This window comes from Carassius auratus, chromosome 4, assembly GCF_003368295.1.
Source record: "Carassius auratus strain Wakin chromosome 4, ASM336829v1, whole genome shotgun sequence".
NCBI lineage: Eukaryota > Metazoa > Chordata > Actinopteri > Cypriniformes > Cyprinidae > Carassius > Carassius auratus.
In genome coordinates, this window is record NC_039246.1 from 16,576,769 (window position 1) to 16,604,203 (window position 27,435).

Sequence of the window (27,435 nt, forward strand, 5' to 3'; positions counted from 1 at the left end):
TTAGACATGCTTAAAGGGATATTTGTCACCACAGATCCACTCACTTTCCTTTCTTGGAACAAATGGAGAAGTTCTGAGCAATGGTTTTTTTCTGTACAATGGAAGTGGATGGGGACCAGTTGCATAACGTTGAAAATGCTCCATAAAGCATCATAAAAGTAGTTCATACAAATTGTAAGCTACATTCCAACTCCTCTAAACCATTTAATAGCTTTGTTCAAAGAGCATTGTTCACTGATAATTTTTTATGTTCATTATATAGACAAGAGGAGCTTGGACATGGAAGAAAGTAAGTCAGTCAGGATTCAAAAGACAAGAGAGTGCATAAATGATGTCATTTTTATTTCTTGACAGAGCAATCCCTTTAAGAAAAGCCTGAACTTCACAAGGAGAAAAAAGCAGCATTAGCTTGAGCAAATGGCATTATTACTGTATGTCACTGACTGTTAGCATCGTGCCTGATATTCTGTGTGTGTGTGTGTTGAGCTTGATGATCTGTGTGCTAAATGAGGCCTGATGGAACCCAGAGACTCAGAAGATATGACACTCCAGACGCTGCATGAGAGCGAAGCTCTTTAAATGGCACTTTAAGCAAAATGACTTGTGTATTGCCCGTGTGTGTAAGAAAATTGATAAAATATCATCGTATCGTGTGTATGCTTCTGTGGCTGCATCATTGATCATTTCTTAAACACCTGATTTATCTTAATAACTAGAGAACCAATAGATCTGGCTGGAGTCTTTATAGCCACAGATGCTGAAACATCACGGATCTAGCCTCATCTGAGGAAGAAAGGCTGCGGGAACCAGCGATAGAGAAATGAGCAATTAAATTACTCTTTAATGCTGTTGTGGTTTTCCTTTTGTTCTTCCATTTTATTTGTTCCCATGGCTTCTCATCCGGCACTCCAAATTGAATCCAAACAAATAAGAGCGGGCGCTTATGCCGGACCTCCAGCTGTGGAGCATCAGAGGAACACTGCAATACACACTTCATGCCAATCAGTGTCCAGTGCTAGTGTGTGTGCTGGAGTGCTGTTTGAGCCATTAGGACAGCCTCAACTTATCTTGCTCTGTAGTTACAGACATTGCTGGTTTTCATTAACTAATTTACCATGTTATCTGCCCTAAAGCGTGTGTCTGTCTGTCTGTTATTCTATCTATCTTTCTGTCTCTGTCTGTCATTCTATGTCTGTCTATATGTCTTTCATCCTTTGTTAAACTATCACTTTGTCTGTTTGTCTGTCATTCTGTCTGTCGTTCTGTGTCTGTCTGATTTTCTATCTGTCGGTTGTTCTCTGACTGTCTGTCTGTCTGCTGTCTGTTATTCTCTCTGTCTGTCTGTCTGTTGTACTATGTCTGTCTATCTAACAGAGATTACTTCTTTTTTACTCTTTTCAAAGCAATGACTATTTGATACTGTAAATTACACAGTTAAAGCAATCAAAGGCTTCAAATGTATGTATCATATAATACACTATTGATGTTTAACTTAAATATGAATCTGTCTGATTTAATCAGTATTTTGTCTTGTTTTCCTGTACAAATGTCTAAACACTCTTTTTAACCGACACATTTACTTGAGGAGCAAAATTAAGATCTTAAGGAATTATATTGGTGATTTTTCTTCTCGTTTTAAGCATAAATCTCTTAAAATTTGAAGTTAATAATTAAAGCAAGAAATAAATAGGCCATTGTGTAGTAGGAAATCATCAAAAAAAAAACATGCAAATAAAAAATATAAAAACGTAACAATATTACCATATTAAGATGCATTCGCTATAAAGATTTTATTTTGTTATTTTTTACACATTTTTACTTTGAAATTCATTGATCTTGCCTTAAAGATGTTTAAATATTAAGGATATGTATGTATATATATACACACACACACGTTATCAGATAATATTCCAGTTGGATTTACCCAAGATCTCACTAGGATCATATCGTCGAATTTGGCAAGCAGAGCTCATAGTGAACCGAAAAAACTCTCATCTTTAGATGCACGGTCAGGTTCGTATGCTTCTGCTGGCTTTGAGTCACAGATCATAAAGTCAAATACTGAAATTATTTAACAACCAAGTTCCGTCACATTCAGAGAGCGGAGCAGCAGTCAGCTGGCGCGCGGTCTAGTCGGATGCTTCATGTTCAATCTGTTTCCCAGTAATTTTATAGCAGAAGCTGATTAGGGTTGAAACAGCATTACGGCCTGTGATTGTGTTGTTTTTTTCTTAGAGGGGGGTGGCTGTGATGAGTGGAGTCCTGAGGTGGATCTCATCACGGACACATTATTGAATTACTGCAGTGGTGAGATGAGATTGGCCCGTGATTGGCTGAAATGGACTTGGAGGGTAATAACATATCAGTGGTGCTTTGGGTATTGATGGGGAGACGCTTTCTTGCTGTTGCTTCCTCCTTCATGAAGTTGAATTTAGATTTTATGAGACCAGAAGTAAGTAAATAGTACTTACATTTTTGGCTCGTAAAAAAATCCTGTTTGAAGAATTTGAGGTTGAACGGTGAATGACAAGGTAAAGAGAGTGCCGATAAAACTTTTTATTAGCATTTGTGAAGTTCTCTGGCTTGTCTTAAAGGTAGATTGTTGTAGCTGTTATCAGAAAGCGGGCAGACACATAATTACAGACTTTGTCTGAGTGAGCGTGTGTGTCTGTGTTTCACAACCTGTGCTAATTTTAATCATCGAGCCAGTCATCACCGTGGCTGTCACAGGCTTGTTTACCTTTCATTTGGGAACTGCGTGATTGAAGGAGAAGTGGTGGGGGGGAGAGGGAAAAAGGTGAAGGAGAGGACAGAGAACAAGGGTGGTGATGATGATGATGATGATGTCTGGATGGGTGGAACAGCCTTTTAAACACAATCACAATCACTGGCTCTCTGATTCTAAATCAGTGGAGCTTGAGAGGGCAGCAGAGACCCGTCTCAAATCTCATGTTCCTGTCCTGCAGTTACAATGAGACTCAACAGAGGTGGCCTACGGGGGGAAAAGAGAGAGAGCAATGGACAGACGAAGACAAAGTAATGAGGCGGAAAATTCAGCTTTGTCATCACAGGAATAAATTACATTATAAAATGCATGTCAAAATAGAAATCAGTTTTAAATTGTAATACAATTTCTCAGTCTTAATGTTTAACTGTATTTGCGATCAATTAAATGCATCCTTACCACAAAACACTGAAACTATACAAAGCATGAATGTTTCTTTAATTAGTATAATTAGTACAGTAAGTAATGCTTAATCAATCATTAGTCATTTCCTGAACAATTGACAGCTACGTTCTAGCATAGCATCGGTCTTTACCCAGAGTTTTAAAAGATGTTAGCCAAGTGTTAAGATCAGTGTGAGCGCCTTAAAGAGAGAGAGAGAGAGAGAGAGAGAGAGAGACAGAAAGAACTTGCAAGAATTATAACAAATTTAACCGTAGACTTCCTCTTTAGTTTATAATTATTACTAGTTCAATAATTAAAAAAATATATTTATTCTTTTTCTGTTCCAGTTGAATTGGTACTTGTGATGATAAAGAAAGAAACTGTGAGTAAAGAAAAATCTAAGTATATTGAAAGAGAATCAGACAGGTGAAATAAGAGGGTGTGTGTTATTATTGGCTTGAGTGTCTGATTTGAAGTGGAGGGGTTGACTTTAGTTTCTCTTTTGTAATGGAGTCAAATGAAGCAGAAGTGATGGCTGAGTAATCAGGGCTGTTAGATTGCGGCCAGATATCGCGTTATTTTTAGGGAGGAGCAGGTTGTGGTCAATCGAATCAACAACTTGACTTTATAACCTTCACTACCTTGCGTTTTTGACCTTGTGAGACATCAGTTGGTGCCAGAGTTGTTTCAGTAAGCATGAAAAAAAGTTGGATTTGTAGACTTGTATGGATAAAGCACAAGTATTCAGGACTGGCTGGACTAAATATAAACATTTCCAGCTGAATATGTAATTTGCGTATAACTGAGAGTGTATGCAATACCTGCATCTGCTGAATGAGCGCCACATCTTAACTCGTCTTGAGTGTGTGGACTCATCACTGTGGATTTGAGAAAAAAGCTGATTGTTTTCTCTAGGTGCAAAGATTCAGAGTTTATCAAAAATTAATGTATAAAAGCATCTTATCAGAAGCGTGCGGAATTGCCCACTATGACACAATTAATAATTTATGCAACTCTATTTACACAATTGTGTATTCGTTCATTAATTTGTTTAATTGTCATCTCGGTGCATTGTCAACACACTTAGCTAGTGGTCTCAGCTCTCTCCTGGCCGGGAATATTGGAATATTGTCCCCTCAAATGAGTTTTAATAATAGAGGAGCCTCATCAGAAGCCAATCAGACATGAAGACATGGCAGAGGAATTATAACCAGGCCGACTGGGAAGTCATGAATTATTGAAAATTGGCCTGTTCTTTTTCAAGTTGGAGGTTTCTGCCTGACAGCACTGATTGGCCACACACGCACACACCTGTCGATCTTCATTCTGTTTTGTTAGGAGAAACCTGGCAGCTGGTATGGGTTTGTGCTGTGTAGTCTGTCTGTCTGTGGCAGCTCAACTGATAACTAACCCATGGAGACCAACCCAGAACACTGTACAAACAGAGAATGATGGCCTGTATCATGTGTTTATGTGTATTTTCAAGAATGTGTTTAAGTTATGGGAAGGCCTCGTCCGATTAAAAAAGTAACTGAAATTGTGTAAGTGCCATTGCATTACTTAACAAAAGATCAAAGCACTTTACTATTATTTTAAATGAAGATAGCATAAGCACACTTCTCAAGAAATGCATTAGGTTTTGTTATTATTTAATTATTAATTATTTATCTGACTTAATGACTAAATAATAATAATTTAATATAATAATGATCATAATAATAATACATATTATTATTATTATTATTATTATTAATTTGATTAATATTGTTGTTGTTGGTGGTGTTATAATAATAAAATATAATAATAATTTTACTATAATAATAATAATAATAATCATAATAATAATACATATTATTATTATTATTCATTTGATTATTGTTGGTGGTGGTGGTATTTATAATAATAAAATATTATGTTTGAAAATAAAGATTCTAAATCCAACAACAATAATCCAATAGTAATCAAGCAGTGCATCTATTTTAATAATAATAAGAATAATAATACATTCTAAAACATTATTCCAATAGTAATCAAACAGTGCATCTATTTTAATAATAATAACAATAATAATAAATCCAACAACATTATTCCAATAGTAATCAAACCGTGTATCTATTTTCATAATAATAACAATAATACATTCTAAAACATTATTCCAATAGTAATAAAACAGTGCATCTATTTTAATAATAATAATAAATAATAATAATAATTATTGTAAAACATATAATATGCACCCTCCAAACCACTGCTACTACTATTTTTATTATTATTTTATTCAATAAATACACTATACACATAATATGCACAACTATAAAAAATATGGTTTATTATAATTATACAGTTTTATTTTAAAACAATATATACACGGTTTTAAAATAAATTAGGTGTGAGCTTAAGAAACACTGACAACCTAAATTAATGATAAAAATAACTTTGGTACCAGTAAGCAGCTGCAGAACTGACAAATAAAACCTATGATAGATCTAAGGAACTGAATTGTAACAAAATTCATCTGCAGGTGCCACTTTGTTTTATATTTTTGCTTCTAATACGGTGACCTTCATACATGCCTTAGTTTGACTTAAGAGTCCAAATACTTTGAAGCCACTTTATATTTGTCCTTGAAAGTTTTCATGAGAGTATGAGTGTTACTTCTGTGTTGCACATTATCTGCCACAGTAAGGTGTCATACTGCAGCATGATTGATTTTGTTGTTGATGTCCTCAGCAGACACACATAGTCGCTGGATCAGAGTTGACAGTTTGGTTTACACAACCAGTTTGCCTCCAATATTGACATTCACAGTAAATGAGTGATCACCAATCTGTTGCTGATGTTTCTGTCACACAAACACACATTCTACAGCAGACTTCCCAGCCTGATTGCATGACCTCACACATTGACATGCATTTATTTCCTTCTCTCTCACACACACACACACACACACACATACACATGCACGGATTGAGCCACTGGGATGGCTGGTGTTAGAAAAGTTACTACACGTTCCTCGGCTGTAGATCCGGGCAGGGACATAGTACATCTCAGATCAAACCATTTCTAATCAAACCCACGAAAGTGTAGCTAATGCAATTTCACTAAGTCACTGGCTGGCTTGATTACATGGGGGCTGACATGAGTGGGAGGTGTGTGTGAATGCGCAGTCACACACTTTTCACTCATCAAGACTGACTTGCACAATACGTGCACTTTCTTGTAAGTCGCTTTCGTTAGAGAGCATCTGCCACGAATAGAAATGTAAATTTGATGTAAAGGCGCATACGCACCCTCCCCTCAATCCTAGATTAGCGGCATTCACAGGGGAGCAGGCTATAACACCTCTCATACACACTCACACTATCTCAGTCACATAGATTATCAAAGGAAACATGTTTCAGCATAATAATAAACCACCAACAGATGTAGAGGCACATAATAATGAACTGGACCAGCTAACTTGTCACCATTTGTTCAGATTTGTTTGGATTTTGACTGGTAAAATGTTGGAATAACTTGTTAAACTGTTGTGAGTGATTGTTTAGATTTAACATAGCAGATGTTAGCCGGTTGCTTTTCTAGTCAAAGTCTGTTGTGTTGACAGCATTTTAATGGACCTTCATTAATATGTACTGGAAGGATCTGAATAATGATTTGAGTCGAGCCAGGCTGGCAACGGATGACATTTCCTCTTCTGTTTTTGTCATTAAATGTAACTGCACAGTCTGGATGCGTAACTCTTTGACCTGCTGACTATCACAGCTTTCATGTATGTGTTTTTAATTAGTGGTCAACTGTTTGGGTTTTTTAATGGCTCATACTGATATCTAGAGCGCAAGGTGGTCTATGATACAATTTAATGATAGCATATGAAAGACGCAAAATTGTACAAATTAAATGAACACTTGTTTTACACAATTTTTACTCAAATTTTTATAAAAAGTCTTTAAAAATACTAAGTAGATAACAACTTTTTATTTGAATTTTATTTGAACCAGTATTTAAAAAAATATATATTTTCATAAAACGTAATTTTCTTTTATTAGTTGTATAATTATTACTACTACCACTCCTGCTACTACTAATAAATGTATTATTGGTTTCTTACTTTCTTTATGAATTATTATTATTATTATTAATAATAATAATAATAATAATTATTATTATTATTATTATTATGTACTATTGCTACTAATAATTACTATTATTAAAATATTACTACTACTACCACCACTACTAATACATTTAGTTTCTTATTTTCTCTATTTATCAATAATATTGATTAATTATTATTATATACTACTACCACTACTGTTAATTACTATAATTAATATAAAATAAAGGTAATATTATATTTTCTTAATTTTATTTATTAATAATTTTTGTTGTAATGAAATAATAATATTATTAATAATTTTATTATTATCCACTACTACTACAAATTACTGTAAAAAATGTTATAGTGCAATTTTGTAAATTAATGAATTAAATAATGTAATAAACTAATAATTATGATTATTATTGCAACAAATAATAATTTTTATGTTTTTAAATGAAAATAATCTGGAAATTGTACAGCTACAGTATATTGTAACTTGTGACTGTAAACTTCAAAGACATCTGGTAGAAAACTACGGCATACGCTGCATGACAAAACAGTTTGTTTATAATTTCAAACCAGTTCATTCCCACAATATTTGACAAAAGCTCTCACTATTTTCAGTTGATTTCGACCTTCAGTATTTTCTCCCTTAAATTGTTGAAATGATGCCTTTTTATCGTCCAACTGTTGTCGTAACACTTCTCTTCCCATCGCTTGTCTAGGCCAGAGTCAGCGTGTGCGGCGGCAGCTGTGTTTTCTTGTTTTGCTGATGTAATTGAGTCTTAATCGAATTAGCGGGAGAGAGATTGGGTACATTGGGAGAAAAAGAGAAACAGGAAGCTATTGAATACAAAGATGAGTTCCCTTTCCAGAGCAACAACTTTGAAAAACAGCCAGAGCTCCATCCAGAAAGCTTTTAAAAAGGATAAAGAATCCTCTTGTCTTTTTAATGAGAAAAAGCGGTGGAAATTAAATAAGAGAGAGGGAGCTTTTCATCAGAAGGTGCTCCGTGAAGAATCTCAGGAAGGTGGAAATGACAAGAACGGCAGCGGGAGGTGCATTTGAATGCTGGACAGATGCACTGCAGGGTTTTTAGTGCAGTGAAAGGTGAACGCATTTCTCATTTGAAGCACGTCCTGTCTCCTGAAACAATGAACACAGGATGACTCTGATTCCAGCCCTGTGATTAAACCCAGTGGGTCTGAGATCACAACGTTGGAGACAATTCATACAAGCACACTCTTTTGCTTCACTTGTAATTCCACGGCAGTCCAAATCCATCACATGTACCTGCTTTATGTTGGTCTCGCATTAATATTTGTGTTCCTGTGCCTGGACTCATTTCCCATCCCCTGGGCAAGAAATCTCATGTAACAACTCACTGATAAAAGCAATTAAAGTGATTCTCCACAAGGACCTGTGTGTAATGTGCACATGAGTGTCTCAGATGAGTGTGTGTTTGCTGCATAGTGTTGGTCAGGATCGCAGTGCCCAGGCTTAGTGCCACGTAGTTACAGCAGTGTCTCCAGTGGCAATCTCAAAGGGCTGTGAAATTTTAATGAATAACATTGTCAGTGCGAGAGAGAGATGCCAGTGGGCCGCTGTCGTGGCACTTCTATTCACCGACCTATGAGGCCACGCTCACAACTTCTGTCCACCCGGGAATGTTCTTATTGATGGCAGACTTGATTCTCTTCCTGTCAATTATATTGATTACTTGTGGATGAGTGGAGCTAATAAGAATTGGAGCTCACTTCATTTTTTTGGGCCCTGCCTCATCATGAGAGAGTTACACAGCCAGGATTTTCTTATTAACCCTGTTAGCGCAGGACTACGCACATACACAGAGGGGCAAATGGGATAGAGAGGAGGAATTGGAAGAGTCTTGTATCTTTCTATCTGGCTTGTGGTAAATTACAAAGATTTGACCAAATAAATTTTTTATCGGTTGACCACAATATTTTTTTTATTTGCGTACTTTTTTTTTTATTATTTTGTTTTGCTTTGCTTTTGTTTTGTGTTTTTGCTTTTTGTTGTGTGTTTTTGCTTTTTGTTTTCTGCTTTTGCTTTTTGTTTTCTACTTTGCTTTTTGTTTTTAGATTTTTGTTTTTCTTTTTCTTTTTTTTCTTTTGTTGTTTAGTTTTTTTTGTTTGTTTTTTGGCTTTTGTTTTGGCTTTGAGCTTTGCTTTTGATTTTTGGCTTCTTTTTGTTAGTTTTTTTTCTTTGCTTTGTTTTCTGGCATTTAGCGGTCCAATATTTTTGTGTAATGACTGCTAAATTGTATTTTATTATTCTTCATGGAATTAATAAGTCCATGGAGTCCATAAGTGTGCTGCTGCAATGTTTGACTTTTCATATGTGAAACATTTGTTGGATTTGTCTGTGCTGTTGTACTTTTTTAATATGCTGTACGGACTCTTTTCTTTAAGCATTTTGAACCATACATGCTTTTTACAAATTTAATGAGGTTTCATTTCTGAAAATGTTTCTCAAACCATTTACATTCGGTTCTGTTGTGTTGTGTGGCGGAATGCAAAAGCGCATTCCATGTGAAGGATTTGAAGAGTTTGTTTTTAAAAACATATTTTTGAAAAAACTTTAGTTGTCTCTTCCTGTGTCTTTCTATCCAGGTGGAGCTGATGATAACCTGATTGAGGGAGGAGAGACTAAGTTCCTGTGTAAACCAGGAGCCAGAAACATTACGGTCATCTTTCAGCCATTGCTTAGGTAGGTCCTGTTCACAAATGCACGTGTCAGCCGAACATACTTTATAAAGCTGCATTTCAGCCAGCTGTTTAAACTCTCCCCTGCTTCATCTGTCTCCTCGGCCAAAGCATGTGATCATTTTTTTCCCCCCGTCGTTTCATATTTTTCATGGCCGGCGGCCATTACCACGTCGTTACCGAGCCCCAGCCATTGATTTTGATTTGTTCTGACGGTATCAATTCGAGTGTTCCGTTTAGAACCGCTCCGTATTCAATTTTCCTTTCAATCTCCTAATCTATTGGATCATCGGTCCAGCCCACTAATGCCCTGTCATATTACCGCTCTAATACAGAGACATATCCCAAGCATGGTCGTCCTGCCCACAACGTGACTGGACTTCCCGATACTCCAATTGCTCGCAAATACATCCAAGCCGCGGTGCATTGATTTTTTTTTTTTTTTTTTTTTTTTTTCAGACATGGTCACTGTCGCTCTCAGATGGCTTGATGTTGTTTTGTCCTGGATGTAACACCCTTCTCAGACTCTCTTTTTAAAGACCAGTTGGTGTTAATGCACACTGTGGATGTACGGCTTGCATTGTTATACCACATATGAATCAAAAACATATGAATTTTATGTTAAATTATATTATTCTACACATTTTAACCCATTGGCAAGTCAAGCAACGCTATTATAGTAGCAACTTTAACCCTAGTATTTATTTTCTATATTAATATTAAGCTTAAGAATGCACCTTGAACAAGAATTATGTCTTAAATCGTGTGGCTTTTTTAGTAGAGGTGTGCGAATATGTTGTAAAATGCATGATTTTCACCTTGTTGATGATTAAAAAAAAAACCTGACATGTATTAAAGATATGTGAACTATACGGTTTTTGTGACTTTCTAGTATGCAGTCAACTAGCAATTGCATAGAATTGTGGGCAGTGAGTTTAACACGCATATTCTTGAGAAAAAATAGTTGCAAACTAAGCATTAGCTTTGATCTTTATTGTTGTTGTTTTTTTGCGCTCGGAAGTGCCTAATTTGTCAGTTTTGTCGTAATGGTACCAAATCGCTGCTTGTTATCTTCTCATTCCGACTGCTTTTCGGGTCTATCCTCATTAATTTTTGTATTAGTCATCTAAACAGCTATGAACTTATGTTGAGTTTACCAAACTTTCCTAGAAACAAGTGCATAATATCCCTATTTGCAAACTTTCATATAAAAGTATCATCTCTGTTGCTAGCAGTCATTTGGGGAAAAATACATCTTTTGGCCTGCTGTGATTCTGGCTGGATTGCGAACACTGCAGATTTTTTACAGTACGCCCACTATGAAGAGGAGGCACCTGCTGCACACTGATGTCTTCTGGCCGTGTTCATTAATCTAAATGAGCTGCTCTCAGTGTTGATGTGAGCAGTGCGACAGCAGCAGGGGATGGGTAGAGGGCGTGTCAGACAGCTGTCCGTCTGAGATGAATGGCAGGCGGATCATCGCTCCGACAGTATGGACAGCTCATCTGGTCCCTGCTGGGGTGACGGACTGAACAAATGAATGCATGAATAAACGAGTGACTGCTCTCCACCTTTTGCCTGCCGCCACATAATGGCTACTATCAGTCATAGTCCTGTGCGAGGAGCCTGATGTGTGGCCGTCCGTCCTTGGCTGTGTTCAGGGGGTTAATGCTTTGCTGCACTGATACACGTTTAAACCTGAGAACTGTAATCTCTGGAGAAAGATTTCCTTCTAGCGGTCTTGGCTTTTGAGATGCATTTTTGTGTGTGTCCGTATATAGCATGTGATTAATCACTTACTGTCAGAATCATATTTTTAGCTTTACATTTATTTTAGTCAAAGTTATTTCATTATTTCATTTCAGCAAAGTTATGTTTCATTTGGTTTACTCTAAATTACATGTTTGTTTGTTTGATGGATTTTAATTTTAGATAAAAATTTACATCAGGATTTTAATAAAAACTGATTCAAAATATTAGTAAAAACTATAAGAGTGATGCTAAAAACACTGGTATAAGAATAAACTTTTGTAAAATGTGTAAAAATAGGTTACTTTATTTTAAGGTATCCTTGTTACAGTGTAATTATACATTTAAGTACTGATTAATATTAATTAACTACTTGTACTTACTATATGATTAGGGTTACTTGCATGTAATTACGATAAATAAATACATAATATATATAAAACATAAATATATATAATACATAAATTCTTGTTATTGTAATAATAAGTACACGTAATGTGTAACAAGGCCACCTTAAAATAAAGTGTTACCTAAAATTATATTTGTAAGCATATTTTGCTCACCAAACATTTTAACCGTTTTCATACATTTTTGTAAAAACATATATTATAAATATTTTTTACACATAATTTTTTCAGCAGTATCGAAACATTTAAATGTGTGTGAACACTGTAAATATATATATATATATATATATATATATATTGTAAACATTAAGCATATTTTAAGCATATCTTTATCATTAAATATTTAGGATTTTTTTTATGTAGTTTTATAAAGTAATGATGAGTCATTTTTGGTGCATATTTGTTATCTCGAAAGTCATAAACCGTTTTTATTTTCTGTGTCACTGTGTCAAAGTCAGCAGAAAATGAAATATGTAATATGTAAAATAAAATAAAACAATTGTAAAATCATATATGAAATCTTTGTAGTTAACATGTTGCTTTTGTCAAAATGCACAGTTGCTTTGAAATATACATCGAAGGAAAAGGTTGTTTTTGTCACCAGAGTGCTGTAGTTACAAGGGCCTACTGGACCATGCTAACCAGCCAATCCTTGACCCCTTTATTAAACCCTGTGCACTGATCGAACTGTACCTGTGCGGACTGAAGCAGGACTTTGTTTTATCAGTGACCGAGAAGAACCTAAACTTACGCCGAGATCAATACAGGCTCTTAATGTTACTGCCAATCAATTCACCATGCAATTTGTGATCAATAGTCTCGGTGGAAGAGGCTGACGTTGAAGATCTCAGAGGTGTGGACTTGATGCTTTTGTGATTTATGCTGTTCAGAAACAGTCCGAGGAGATCGATAATCCCGTTGGGGAGCTTCACACGTCTCCAGACCCGCTCACTGTACGTTAAAATATTGGCTCCGCTTGCTCTGTACAGTGCAGTGTGCGAAAACACTTTGCCGAGTATCAAATCTCTCCTGATAGATCAATACAGTTGCTCCATAAAGAGCGCTTGTGTACGTGTCCGTGGGTGTTTGTGCATGTTTCCATTGCTTTCAACTACTTGCATCAGTTTGGAAGTACTCGCAGTGTTTTATGTTAGTCTGTTAGCTGGTGTGTTTTTGAGTGACTGGTTTGTGGGTTTTAGTGTTTATGTGTGTGTTTGGCTATGCATGTGAATTGGAGACATGCTCACTACGGTGAGAGGGGAGACAGAGCAGGTAGGAGGTAATTTAGTTTGACTTGTGGGGCCTCACACTGACATTTGAGTGGTATTTAAACCCTCCTGCCTTGACTGAGGTTGGCATTTTGAAAAGGGGGCACTCTGCAGCTTGCCATAATCTCTCCCCTTGTATGCATCCATGCTCTGAGGTGATTAGGCCTGGCAGGGCCTGGAGTCTGTGCGATCACACCCCGGCCAGAGAGCAGATGTTAGGGCCGCCAGCCTCCCTGGCTGGGGTGGGCGGAAGGAGCGGGGAACGGGGTATTGGTAGTTGAGTTGAAAGTGACATTTGAGAAGTTAAGAAAAACATTGATTGCTAGCTTGATGTGAGTTTGTGTATCAAAATGAATTGGCATTTAATACTTATTTTATTTTGGTATTGTGGGGATATTCGTGAATTTACAGTACATATCTATCATTAAAGTTTAAAGTATACACTACTGTTCAAAAGTTGAAATGTTTTTGAAAGAAGTCTCTTACGCTCACCAAGGCTTCATTCATTTAATCAAAATACAGAAAACACAAATAGTATTGTTGAAATATTTTTACAAATTAAAGTGACAGATTTATATTTTAATATATTTTAAATTGTATTTACTCATTTGATAGAAAGGCTACATTTTTAGATGCCATCACTCCAGTCTTCAGTGTCACATGATCCTTCAGATATATAATAATATTCTGATTTGGTGCAGAAGAAACATTTCTTATTGTTATCGATGTTGAAAACAATTGTGATGCTAAGTATTTGAGTGAGACTGTTTTTTTTTATTTAAATAATTTATTTGAAATATAAATATTTTGTACTGATGTAAAAGTCTTTAACTTTGCACCCTTTACTGTCACATTAAATGGATCTTTACTAAATAAAGGTGTAAAAAGAATTTTTACCAAACACAAACATTATTATTGTTATGAATGGTTATTAAGGGAATAGTTCACCCATAGCTGAACATAGTTTTTTATGTTTAACATATATATATATATATATATATATATATATATATATATATAGATATAGATATAGATATATATATATATAGATATAGATATAGATATAGATATAGAGATATATATATATATATATATATATATATATATATATATATATATATATATATATATATATATATATATATAGGACCAACAACTGTTTGGTTCATAAATTATTCAAAATATCTTTTTTTGTGTTCAACATAAGAAAGAAATTTATACAGGTTTGGAATGACATTAGGGTGAAGTTTTAATTTTTTGTTGCTTTATTTTCCTTTAAATTATTATTATTATTATTACTTTTTTGAGGAAATCTTCGCACAAACTATATGACACTTGTCAAGTTTCTAAGTGATGTCTGTTCTGGCTTTTCTTCCCCTGCCCACTATTTCTCTCTGTTTTTGCTCTCAGTTTAACAGTTTCCATCAGTTTCACACTTCAGTACAATCGTAGGTAATTGTAAAACTCCATTTTTTTTCCCCTGTTGTAGCACTTTTATTTTAGTTTGACATCTTTTTTTTCCCCCATCCCCTCTTTTTGATCTCTTCCTTGCTCTCTTTTACACAAGGTATCATTTTCTTCAAAGGGATGGGAAAAAGCAATTCTGCAGATCACAGAGGAGGCTATTTGAGAAGTGTCAAAACTTTTAGAGTTATTGATGGCTGTGGCCAATTTCCTGGACAGTCCTGTACTTTTTTCCCCTGCCGGTGAAGTAGCGTTAAACACATTTGACTGTTTGTGACCACAGATATAAAAGCAGCATTGTGTTATATATGTTTTACAGTGGTCTAAAAATATACTTGTAGTCCAGGTAGAGATCCCTGCTAAAACAAGTTTAAAAGGTGAGATGCGATTGGACAATGTCCATACGTCTCCCTTGATGTCCATTGTCTTACAGTATGTTGGGAGAAGGTGGTAGTTCATCATAAGTTGACAGTGTAATCACATGACTGATTCTTGTGTAGAACCTAAATCCACTTTTATACGGTTATTTTAGTTGTTAATATACTGCAAATATGCATTTTCTAAATATTTTTTTTGTTTGTTTTGTAGTCAAGGCGAAATACATTTACAGCAAAACAGATTGTAATTTCTTTTTATGCATTTTATGAAATTTATTGACCCTATTCACATGATAAGTGCTTCGTTATAACCCAGATGGAAGAATATCATGCGCCAGCCAGGCAACAGCCATTGAGATGAATGGAAACACTATCAGATATCTTTTTTCCAGGTATCCATCCTTTCATTCATCTACTCTCTCATCCATCCAGTCACGTCTGGGCATTATCTGTTCACGATTTGCCCTACACAAGATAGGAAGACTGCCGTGATGATAGGACAGTGCAGAAACAAAGAGCCACGATAAGAGAAAGTCTTTCCTGCTCTTCTACTCTCTGCACATTTTAGGACCAAGTGTCAGTAAAGGATCTCTGTGATAGTTGTAGGATATCGGCTGCTAATATCATAAACACACTGTTGAGACCAATAAGGCTTCATCACTGTTGTCCGATTGGCTCGTGATGATTGGAAAGCTTTCCGCCTGTGAAACTGTGCAAATGACATAACATATTTTCACATTGTTAAACATCTTTTTTTAAAGCCACTGTCACCTTACAAGGAACATGTGAGTTTTGTGTAGGAGGCTAGCTTTCCGTGGACCATCTGGCAGACATTTCCTGAAGAGAAAGTCAAACTTTAGTGTTATATAAACAAACTGTGCAATACTCTGCCGTTAGCCAGAAAGGCCTCGCATGTCTCCTAAATGACTCAATATGTTAGTTGACAAAGTCGGTTCTGCTCAGAGTTTCTGGTTCATTCAAATGTATTTCACTATAGGGATCGGTTTACTGGAGCATGAGGAAGTTCTGCTTGCTAGGCATAAAATAATGTAAATTGTAAAGTAGTATAAATTAAACGATTAGATGAAATTATTTATTTTCACATTTGCAATTTCCTTTTTCATTTTAAGCACAAATATTACGAAAAGAACAGAAACAACAAATGTAACTAAACAAGCAAGATAAGCAATATGCATAAAAATATTACAAATTGTGAATTCAATTATTAAATTAATGAATTCAATTGTATTAATTCATTCATTCATTCATTTTCTCTTACCTCATTGGCAATTTCCTATTTTAAGCATAAATAAAACACAATTTAGAACACGCTTTAGAAATAAAATGTAACCTGTCTGCATCAGTCAAAAACAGTATCGTTTTACCTCATGTAGCATGATTGGTTATGTCATAACCGGTTTTGTTGGCTACTCATTCAGGTGTAGAGTCTAAATGCTGTATTTATTTATCTGAAAGGACAGAAGACACTGAACACCAGCATCACTTGCAATTATCAATGTGCTCTGATTGGAAAGTCCTCTAGAGGGTTTGTTTACCCAGCTCTCTGGCCCAGTTAGGGCTTTTGTCAGGCTGTAATAATCTTCTGTCAGTTGCTTTCGTTGTGCAACAAGCATTTTTCACACAAATGTCTTTCTGCTCCCTCTCTCTCTCTCTGTCTCTTTTCCTTCCCTCTGTGTTGACAGAGATTAGGAGTGAGCCATCGATCCATCGCTAGTATGTGCACCTTGCAGTGTCTCCAGCTGATTTGGTGTCCTCTCACAACGGAAAGGACAAACAGTGTCCCCACATTTATTTTAGACAGACCACCAGAGCTTAAAGTTTCGAAGTAAGAGCTATAACTTCTAGCACTGGGATGTTTTCCAGCTATATAGAACACTATTAAAATCTCTTAATTAGTTGCTGGTTTTGCAGGGTGCTCTTGAACCTTGGTAGATCATATTGAGGTTTAAAGTCGACATGAAATTAAATGTGGATTTTTTTCTTAATGCTTTAAAATCCTTATTTTTTTTTCTTCCAACTTTCCAGTAAAATTATCTTAGTAATAAATAAATTAAATAAAAAATAATGAACTATAATAAAGTATATTTTAACTGTTTAGTAATATTTATTTTTCATTTTCTTTATTTTATATTTATTATTATTGTTGTATTTTTGTATAATTATAATTATTATTATTATTATAAAAAAAAAATCTAATTTTAGATTTAGTTTTCTCTGAAAAAATGTATTCGCCTCTGAAAATAATTTTCACTTCATCAAGCCCTCTTTGTTTTTCAGCCTTTTTCCTTTAAATAAATGTAATTTAGTGACCACTTTTTGCAATCTAATCAATTTCTAATGGATTAAACCAAGTCCCCAGATACTGTTTTCTAAATATCCATTTTTACTTTGAAATATTTTGGATTACTGAAGTAAAAATGGGTTGCCAACAGCTTTTCACCCAGCTTCACATGCTATATTTAGACCTTTGTCTTGATTTGGTGACAAAAAGCAATACATTTCATTCCTACTTTAGCACCCTGTCCTTTTGTTCCATCCAGCCTACATTAGAATTCAGTGTGAGCATCACAGTCAGCGTGCCAGTCTTAAGAGTATCCTCAGCTGGGCCTTTCCTTTGTCTTTTTTAATCTTTTCTCATATATCCAGGGATTTTCTGGAGTAAATACGTGCGCAAACACTATGAAGCGTAGCTGTGAATATTGCACTGCATTATACATCAGAGAGAAACAGAACAGCGAGGAGAAAGATGGTGTGTTTTCCCGTGTTAAAGGTTAGGAAACAGGCAGAGGTAGAAGCACAGCTATTTGTTCTGCATGGCGGTGACGGACATCCACGCTCTTATGAAGAGAGGGGGGGAAATGCTGCTGTGCTGTCTTTCCCCAACTCTTGTTTCTCTCATCTATGGTATGGCTTTATCTTGCTGATGCCCTTTATCTCTTCCTCCTCTCTGCTGCGCTCCATGCATAAGTAAATACTAAAGAGCTGAGTATCAAACAAAAGAGTCACCGCGAAAAAGTGCCACTTCAGCATGTTGCCTGTGTCTCGCTAACTTTCGAATTCAATAAAGCTACACATCTGCCTGAGATTGTGGTGGAGATTTGAGGGACCAGTGGGGGTCTAAGCCTCGTCTTTTCTTATGGAAAACTTTTGAGAGTTAAACATCAATGTGTATTCCCATTGCTGGCATTTAATGAGAGTAATGCTGAGTGAATTTGCATATCCTGTCACGCTCACCCAAGGGCATATTATGCATACTGTCTTATACTTCTTACTGGTGTCCTGGCTAGTATGAACACTATCAACAAAGGCTGAAAATTGGAAAGTTTCAGTTGCTGTTACCGAAGATACCCCAATTATCACACTCTGTAATGCTCACTTAAAATGCCCAGTGTTACAAAAAAAGATGATTTCAAACTGGAAACTGCTAGAATAGAACATTCTGTTGCTAAGCGGTAGCTAGGGAAGGTGTGGATAGGCAAGTGAGAAAGCCGTTGTCAAGGTGAGTGTCTGGAGTCCTAAGAGGAATAAATGGAATGCTGGAATAGAAATATAGAAATGTAAAAATCCTGAGACCACTACTAACTGTGCTGCTTTAAAAAAAAAAAAAAAAAAAAAAAAAAAAATATATGTATGCTTTGATTTTTGGTGTGTTTTGCTTTGTTGTGTTTTGTTTGGTCTGTTTTCCTGTGTTTTGTTTTTTTGTTTTTTCAAAGCCAGATTTTCAATGTGTCCTTAGACTTTTGGTTGTTTGTATATATAATAACACACACACACACACACACACACATACTTTATACATTTAAGTGAAAACTTTAAGCGAAATTGTTGGATTGTTTTGATTTTGATTTGCTTTACTTATTTTTGTTTTGATCATTTCTGTTTATTATTATTATTAGTAGTAAAAATATATATATATAGAGAGAGAGAGATTTTTGTTTTCCTTTAAAAAAATCAAAATTTAAATTTAAATTCCTAAAAATGCAGATTTGCAATGTATTTACACTTTTTGGAGTTTATATATAGTTCTATATATATATATATATATATATATATATATATATATATATACACACACACATACTTTTGCCCACAGAGTTGGGATGAGACCTCTAAATCCTTACTTCATCAGTCAACAGCCGACCAGTTGTCATATGCACACACACGCACCGAGAAGAATAAGGACCAGTGTCATGAAGTTCTTAGGCTGTTCATGAATCATTGTGTGTGCGTTATTAAAGATTAATGCTGCCCAGTGGCCGCTCTAATGCAGTGATAGTCATCACTGTGCTGGACACACTCGGCCATGCATTAAACATGCCTCTTCTTTTTGTCTCTCTCAGGCCGGCACTCTGTCTGAAACGGTAATGACCAAAGCGTTTCATATAAGCATGCCTGTACCCCTACTGTTACTAATGACCTTTGACCCCAGCAGGACACTGCTATCCCTCCTGTTGTCAAGCGAATCTATGGTCAGTGCACCGCTGGACAGCTCCCCATTAATAATGGCGCTCAGTGTTGTGTTCACTCAGACACAATGACTTCTCACTATAATAACAAAACCGTTTCTCTCCTCTATGCATTTGATTTTAGCCTCCAGTGGCTGGATTATGCTCCAGCCGGGAACTTTATGAATTATAGAGGATGGCTTGGAGTGGATTTGCAAGATCTGTGGCAGGGTAGAATGTCATACTCGCCCTTTGTCTCTGTGGTATTAGCCTGTGACCTTTGACCTTAACTTTTTTCTGTGGTTAGGTCAAGTTGAAGTGCAGAGGTGACCTAGTTCACGCAGGGTTATGGAATCCTTGGGTTTTAAATAATTTTTTTCACCCATTTTTCTGACCTTTTTGCTCCTTTTTGTTGCTTTTTGCTGTTTGATTACAGCTTTTATAATTCCCCCCCTGTTTTGACTATGAATTTGTATTTTGTATCAATTTAGAGGTAGGTATTTTAAATACAGAATATAGAACATGCATTCTTCTTTAACAAATAGTCTAATTAGGTTTAGCTAAATAAATAATTGTGCCATTAGTGGTTTCAGGCCTTTTTGCATTGATTTTACTTTTTACAGCTGTTCGATAGACTTTTTCAATTTCTGGAGCTTGCATCTAACCACTGCTTTCTCATTTGCATCCATATTAGAGGTTAACAACCCTTAAAGGGATAGTTCACCCAAAAATGAAAATCCTGTTATTAATTACTCACCCTCATGTCGTTTCAATCGTTCGTTCATCTTCGGAACACAAAGTAAGACATTTTTTGATGAAATCCAAGAGCTTTCTGACCCTGCATAGCAGTGAATCGACCATGTTTTAAGGCCCAGAGACGGAGTAAGGACATTGCTGAAACAGGCAATGTAACATCAGTGGTTTATGAAGCTTTATCTTTTTGTAAGGGTAATTTTTTGAGTGAACTTCCCTTTAAAGTTCAGTTTTATAATTTCACAGAACTTGTAAAATCCAGCATACCAATAAGGCAAGTTTCCCCACTTGATTAAGTATACAGTATATAAATGTATCAGTCATTAGCATAGTGCTTTTGAAGGGCTGTAGAGGAAGTGGTGATTCACTGTTTGTGTGCATGCATGCTCCAGGTTTTTGAGGTCAGATGAATGTGGCTGTCTAGATAGCCGTATGGGCTACACCTTTCATCTTAACACCTCAATATGTGTACGTAAGTGTGTGCACCTGAGTTTGTGTGCATGTCCATGCCCCTTTGTGTTTCACCTCCTGGAGCCGAGGGCAGGTGCCACTCTCTGTTAGCGCCGAGCCACAGAGTTCTGGCAGCTACATCACAGCAGCCTTTGATTCGCCAGCCTTTCCAGGTCGACGAGCTGATGCCTGATAATAATGTTGTTTGATTGCTGAAGTGGAGAGGTAATTGATTGATCCTTAGGCTTGTCTGGGGTCAGGCCTCAGAAGAAAGACGCTCTCTGGTGTTGATTCGTCTGAGAACACATTCTTGTCTTTTCCTTAGTCTTTCATCCCCCAGGAAGATGAGCAGAGGAAAAGATGAAAAAAGAAGAGAAGAGAGTGGCCATTTCAGAGATTCCCTTTTAAAAAAAAAAATGCAACAAGCCTGTAAAATGGAGGCCTTGTTGTATTAGACCAACACTCTTTTTTTGTCAGACTGAAAAAAAAGTGGATAAATATATATATATATATATATAGAGAGAGAGAGAGAGAGAGAGAGAGAGAGAGAGAGAGAGTGAGCGAGAGAGAGAGAGAGAGAGAGGTATTTTGTGAAATATTTTAATTTTTGCCTGGCCTATTATTGCTACTATATAGCATTTATTTTGAACCATATTTTTGGTTTTACATACTTTATTATGATATTTACATCACAAAATCATAGACTTGTACGTTAGACTTGTACGTTACATTTAAATTTTAACAAACATTTTTAGTGCGGGAGGGACAATCAAACTTTTAGCCTCCTAACATTTTTATGTATATTTCACATTCCAAATAATATTTTGGTGGACCTTTTGCAGTACTGTCTAAGACCAATGAGAAATATACAGAGAGAGAGATGCAAAGTGTCTAATGGCTAATAAAATTTAATTGGATTATGGATTGGACAATCTATCTTTCTTCATTAATTAAGCTCAGGGTCAAACACTCTGAATACAATATTCAGAATACAAGAATACAAATTAGAGTTAAATGCACATCAAAGCATATAATTGACAATTACTGATGATGACCTGTGCCTGTGTTCTTTGCACTGCAGCCTTATACTTCCAGAGTGACAAACATAGGCATGCTTCCTGTGCATGTATAAGATGTCAAAGCTGTAATAATATTAACAGGTAAAACACAGCACTAAATAGAGAGGCTTAATGTTTCAGCAATGCTGCTTGAGTTTATAGAGCTTCTAGAGGAGATCTTGTTCACTTGTTTCCAAAGCTTATAATTCCTGTTCAAGCAATGTGCAGAGCTATGTTTTTAAACTGCAGATTGAGATGTTTCTAATGATGAATCAGAGTTCCTGGCTCAGGCGGTGTGCCTGCCATGCTGAGCAGGTAATAACCCCCGATTAGGCTCTTTATATGAGAGAATGAATGCCGAATACCAGGCCCAGCTCTCTGGAGGAGAAAGACACGAGGAGAGGTGGAAAGCAAATTAAAGAAGCTGAAAATAGGAACGGAGGATGAAGACGGCTGTTTGTGCTCACTTAGCTCTCATGCTGGTTAGATCCCTGCCAACGTTCACCTGTAACAACGATACGGTGTGATTCAATCGCCAGTCTTATGAAAGACAAAATTGCTTGGAATTGAGTCTGAAGTTTTGGAAATGCACAACATGTTTTCGTTTTGCTGTTGGAAAACCATTTTTATTGGATTAACAGTGTTTGGATGCACATAATATTTTCAGTTTGTGTGTGTGTGTGTTTTGTGTTGTTTTGTTTAGTGTTTTGCTTTTTAGTTTTGGCAGACAGCTTTTATTTGATTCACAGTGTTTTCACATTAAATGTTTTATGTTTTGTTTTTTAGTTTTTTGTTTTGCCTTGCTTTGCTTTGCGTTTTGTTTTGTAAAACAGTTTTTATTGGTTTCAGTGTTTGGAATACACAAAATGTTATTTTTTTGTGTATTCCTATTCATGTCATCTTTTGTTTTGTTGCTGATTCCAAAATAATTCTATTCATGATTCTTTTTGTCATTTTAATATATTTACATATATACTGTATATATTTAATGGGTTTTTTTGTTGTTATTGTTTTGTTACTGATTCCTGAATATTTCTCTGAGTGATTATTTTTGTAATTTAAGAGAACTGAACAAAAACAAAAAATCAGTACCATTTTTTTAATTGAATTAAATATTTGGAAAGAAATATGTAATATATTACATAGATGTAGTATTGTCTGGGGAAATTTCAATTACCAACCCTAGTGTTATTTGATTAATTCATCATGTTTCTAAAGGTAACGCTGCAGATGTATCTACCATCTCTCCCTGACGACCTTTATAAATGGTGCTTATTCATGAGTCTGTAGACTTTGGTGTCATAATGTTGCATTAGTGGAATGTGTTGTAGCTTTGGGCAAGCTGGCTGGTGAATCCCTGGTGAAGTCACAGGTTTTAAATTTGATTTAAAACATGATTTACTGCAGTTACTCCAGGCTACTTTCTCTTTCTCTCTCATATTGAAATGAATCCTCTGCTGTGTAGCCCTGGTTGCTCTGTGCAGGCTCTGTGAAGCTCTGGCTGGCAGCCTGATTGTGTTGGGGCACTGATACAGCTCACCTTGGCATCCTTCATTATTGTGGGCGGCTCTGTGTCCTCTTTGATGGTACTTTTGGTAAGTGTTAGTTAAGGTAGTGCTGCTAATTTTTTAGCTAAAAGAGACCAAAGAGAACAATTAAGGTTTTTATTGCTTAACTGCAATCGCTTGTAAGTTGCTCCCATGTTTTTTTTCTTCAGTTAATGGTTTTACAGGGCATCAGTGACTTGTGCTGCCCTGGCTTGCTAAGCACATCTCTCTTTCTATCCCTATGGCCTCTCACCTCACTATTAGCAGAAAGTGATGTTGGATATTAATTCTCAAACCTTTTTAATAAAATGTTTTGCATGAAGAAATAAAACATGTTTTTTAGGGCCTGTTATTTTTATGGCATTTTTTTTCATGTCAACTAAATATATTTCCTGCTCAAATTCTCATTACTGTAATGCATCCAGGTGTTTACTTTTGAGTTTTTTCCCCCTCATTATTCTCAGTTATATTTCTCCTTAGATTCTAATAACTGTAATACAGGATGTCTTTTAACTGTATTGAGTTTTTTTTTAAATCCGCATAAAGGTTATGTTATGTAAATGTTATTTTAAGGATAAAGCTTTGATGTACAAATACTTTACAAGTAATGTCTTTTTTAAAATGAAAATTAGATTTATTTTGATATTACACTAATGAGAACTGTTGGAATATCATGCTTAATTGTTATGAAAATATATCACAATGCACTGAACCTTAAATATCTAAAAATATGCTGAAGTCACTACAGGCATTAAATAACCCCTGGCAGATTGTGTGTGATTCACTCATAAACTGAATATATATATATATATATATATATATATATATATATATATATATATATATATATATATATATATATATATATATGAGAGAGAGAGAGAGAGAGAGAGAGATAGAAAACTAAGGAGTTTGGTTTTAATTTAGAGTATGCATTGAATTTTAATTTTTAATTTAGAGTGTATAGAAGTTTATTTTTATTTTTAAGTCTATATTGAAATTTAGTTTTTAATTTAGGAATGTACATATGAGTTTAGTTTTTTATGTTTACATTGAATGGAAGTTTAGTTTTAGTTTAGAGTGCAAAAAAATATGTTTAGTTTAGTTTATCGTGCACATACTGTAGAGGTTTAGTTTTTAGTTAAGTTTACAGTGCAAAAAGAAGTTTGGGTTTTTAGTCTATTTTAGAGTTGGATGGAAGTTTGGTTTACTGTACACATAATGAGTTTTGTTTCTTAAAATTGTTCTTAGGGCAGAATTGTGCTACATTTAGCTCTGAATGTGTTTTAGAGCACATATTGAATGGATCTAGTTGCACTGTCAGTGCTTGCAGCATAATCAGATACGATGTAAATTTTTCCCACACCCTGGATTGTGATGCAATATACCCAAATAATTTACATTTTACATAGTATGAGGAAAACAAGTGAGTGTTCAAGGAAAGCGAGGAAAGAGGAAGGAAATCTAACACAGATCCTAATGGAATCCAAGACAGAGCAGACTATGAGGAAAAAATCCATTACGTGTGATGTTACTGTTTCACTCACGGCAGCCGAATTGGGTGAAATGATATTAGTTGTGTTGTAATGTGATTTCTGCGATGTGCGAATATGAGATTCTAATGGATTTGAGGATATTACAGCAGTCTTTATCTCTAGTATTTATTCCTGCTGGTTGCAAATGTAATTTACTAAGTACGAGGCATCAGTGGGGTTCTGCTTTATGCTCGGCAGGAGACAGAGGAGGAGGACTGGGGTGATTCTTCAGGGGGAAATGCCATAACAGATGGTTATTGAGAGAGCTGGGGACATATCAGATGCTGGAGAACTTACTTTGGTCTTGAGTGGAAAGAATAAGAGTTCAAAAGTGTGTGCAAGGCTTGAAATGGAGTCTTTTCTCTGATGAAGAGCCATCAAAAGTCTCTGTTTTACTGGCCACATGGATCCCAGGTGCCGGGAGTCTAGGCGGCTAGATTTTTCCAATCAAACCCGGCAGACGACTGACAAGATCAAGATTGTTCTCTTTCTTTCAGTTTTTCCTCCCTCCCTAGAATGTGCTCTCTTTTCACAGTGCTATTGTTGCTGTAGAGCAGAATATCTGCCGTATTTGACTTTCATTTTCATTTAGCCCTGAATTGAGAACTTCAGATGAGCTCCTTTCATTTTCTTGCTCTTTTGTAAATTGAACGTATGGAAAGCCAATTTTAGAGATGGGCAAGACTCTCATTACAGAGTCACCCTACCCATAATGCCTTGCACTTACAGAGGTACCATCCAAAAGTCCTCATGTTTTTTGCTCCAAGATAAAAATTATAAAGTACAAAGAAAAGCATGTTGCCGTGTACCCAGTTGATTTCATTTAATTGTATATCTGAGCATTTGCCGTCATAAAGAGTATTCCGAAATCCCGTTTCATTAGCTGCCAGTACCAACAGATATTCTTTCAGCTGCTGTTGTGATTGGTGGAGGAGTATAGATGCTTGTTTTTTATTTTTGTTCTGAAAGCATTTGCGGCAGAGCCCCAGTTTGGGTGATTTTCTTTTCCCGTCATGTTGCAAACAAATTTGATACTGTAATTTAACTCTGATTAGAGCAAATCTATTCTTGATTAGCATATGCCTGCATCTTTCAAAACGTTTCAATCTAGATTGTTAGTGAATCAACTCTGAAACATGACTGCATGGCAGCAATGGAAAGAGTCAAGCTATAGTGTTTGAACTTCAGGAAAAAAGAGATTCAGAGCAAAGGTTTGTTTTTTTTTTTTCCAGAAGATTTTTTTTTTATATATTTATTATCAAATTGGCATTTACAACCCCTTTGATGTTCATAATTTGATGTGTTTTAGTGATATGGGATATTCACATGAACAAATTTCAGGGAAATTAATTAAATACATAATTAAGGCATATATATTTATTTATTTTATTTAATCGGAGTAACATCGACCAATGAATTGTGCACAATATAGAATGTATATTAGGAAGAAAATTTGTTTTAAAATAAATCTTTTTATTTTATTTATTCATTTAAATTATTATTACAGTAGTTTTATTTATTAAAGGTTTTATTGCTGCTAAATGTCATTATTGGTGCAAAATTTGCAATGTCAGTAGTCAAATTATTTTTTATATGTGTGTGTGTACACGCACACACTTATTATAAATTGTTATACTTAATGGGAAACAAATAAGAATTATTTCAGCATCGTCTCCGTCTTCTAAAATTCTTTTTCTTTTTCTTTGGTGTCAACTGATCATAACCCAGCCAAACATTATTTACCCAGATCTCATCTTCCCAACTAGAGTTCTTTCATTTGTCTCATTTATGATCATTAAAAGCACAAAACAAACTAGCTCTGATGGTTATGTTTGTGCTTAGCTTGTTTACCACCTGCTGCTTGCCATAATATTTATATAGCATTCTCCACCGAACACTTCGTCACTCACATCACTCGCTAATCACAGCAGAAGTACTGGCTTATATTATTAGGAACACACCATTGCTCCCTCCTTCCATCCACGCACACATTCCGCTTCCTCCCGTTCCCAGTAGCTACAACTCTTGGTAGCCTGTGTTTCTCATTGATCTGGATTAGAACGGAGGAGAGCACAGACAATCACACAGCGTCGCCCTCGGCAAAACTACCCAACTAGTTCAAATCTCGCTCAAGGTTATTCCCTCATTCCACAATCAGTCCGCAGGTGCTCTCCAGGCCCTCGAAGATAGACAGCTTCGCATTCCAGAGAGAGGGTCACCTGACTTCATCCACATGCTCTACAGCCGCCCGCGTGCCTGCGAACGTCTGCGCTCCCGCATGCCTGCGAAAGCCAGACACGCTGGCCATTTGCACGCTAATGTGAATCATATATATGACAGCTCGGACAGTCGCAATTGAATCTCACT

General features: G+C 35.7%; 1 protein-coding gene across 3 annotated transcripts in view; it reads left to right on the forward strand.

The window, feature by feature from the left end:
* LOC113060773 (exocyst complex component 4-like) overlaps window positions 1-27,435 on the forward strand; it is a 115,576-nt gene that overhangs the window by 37,520 nt on the left and 50,621 nt on the right. For 2 of the 3 annotated variants that reach the window (XR_003278294.1, XM_026229948.1), the window contains exon 10: window positions 9,902-9,998. Coding sequence is in view for 2 of the 3 variants with exons in the window: in XM_026229948.1 (XP_026085733.1) it covers window positions 9,902-9,998 (97 nt within the window). In the remaining variant the exon portion in view is untranslated. Of the gene's footprint in view, window positions 1-9,901; window positions 9,999-10,453; window positions 10,500-27,435 lie in introns of those variants that run through there. The other variant, XM_026229953.1, reaches the window with a different exon arrangement.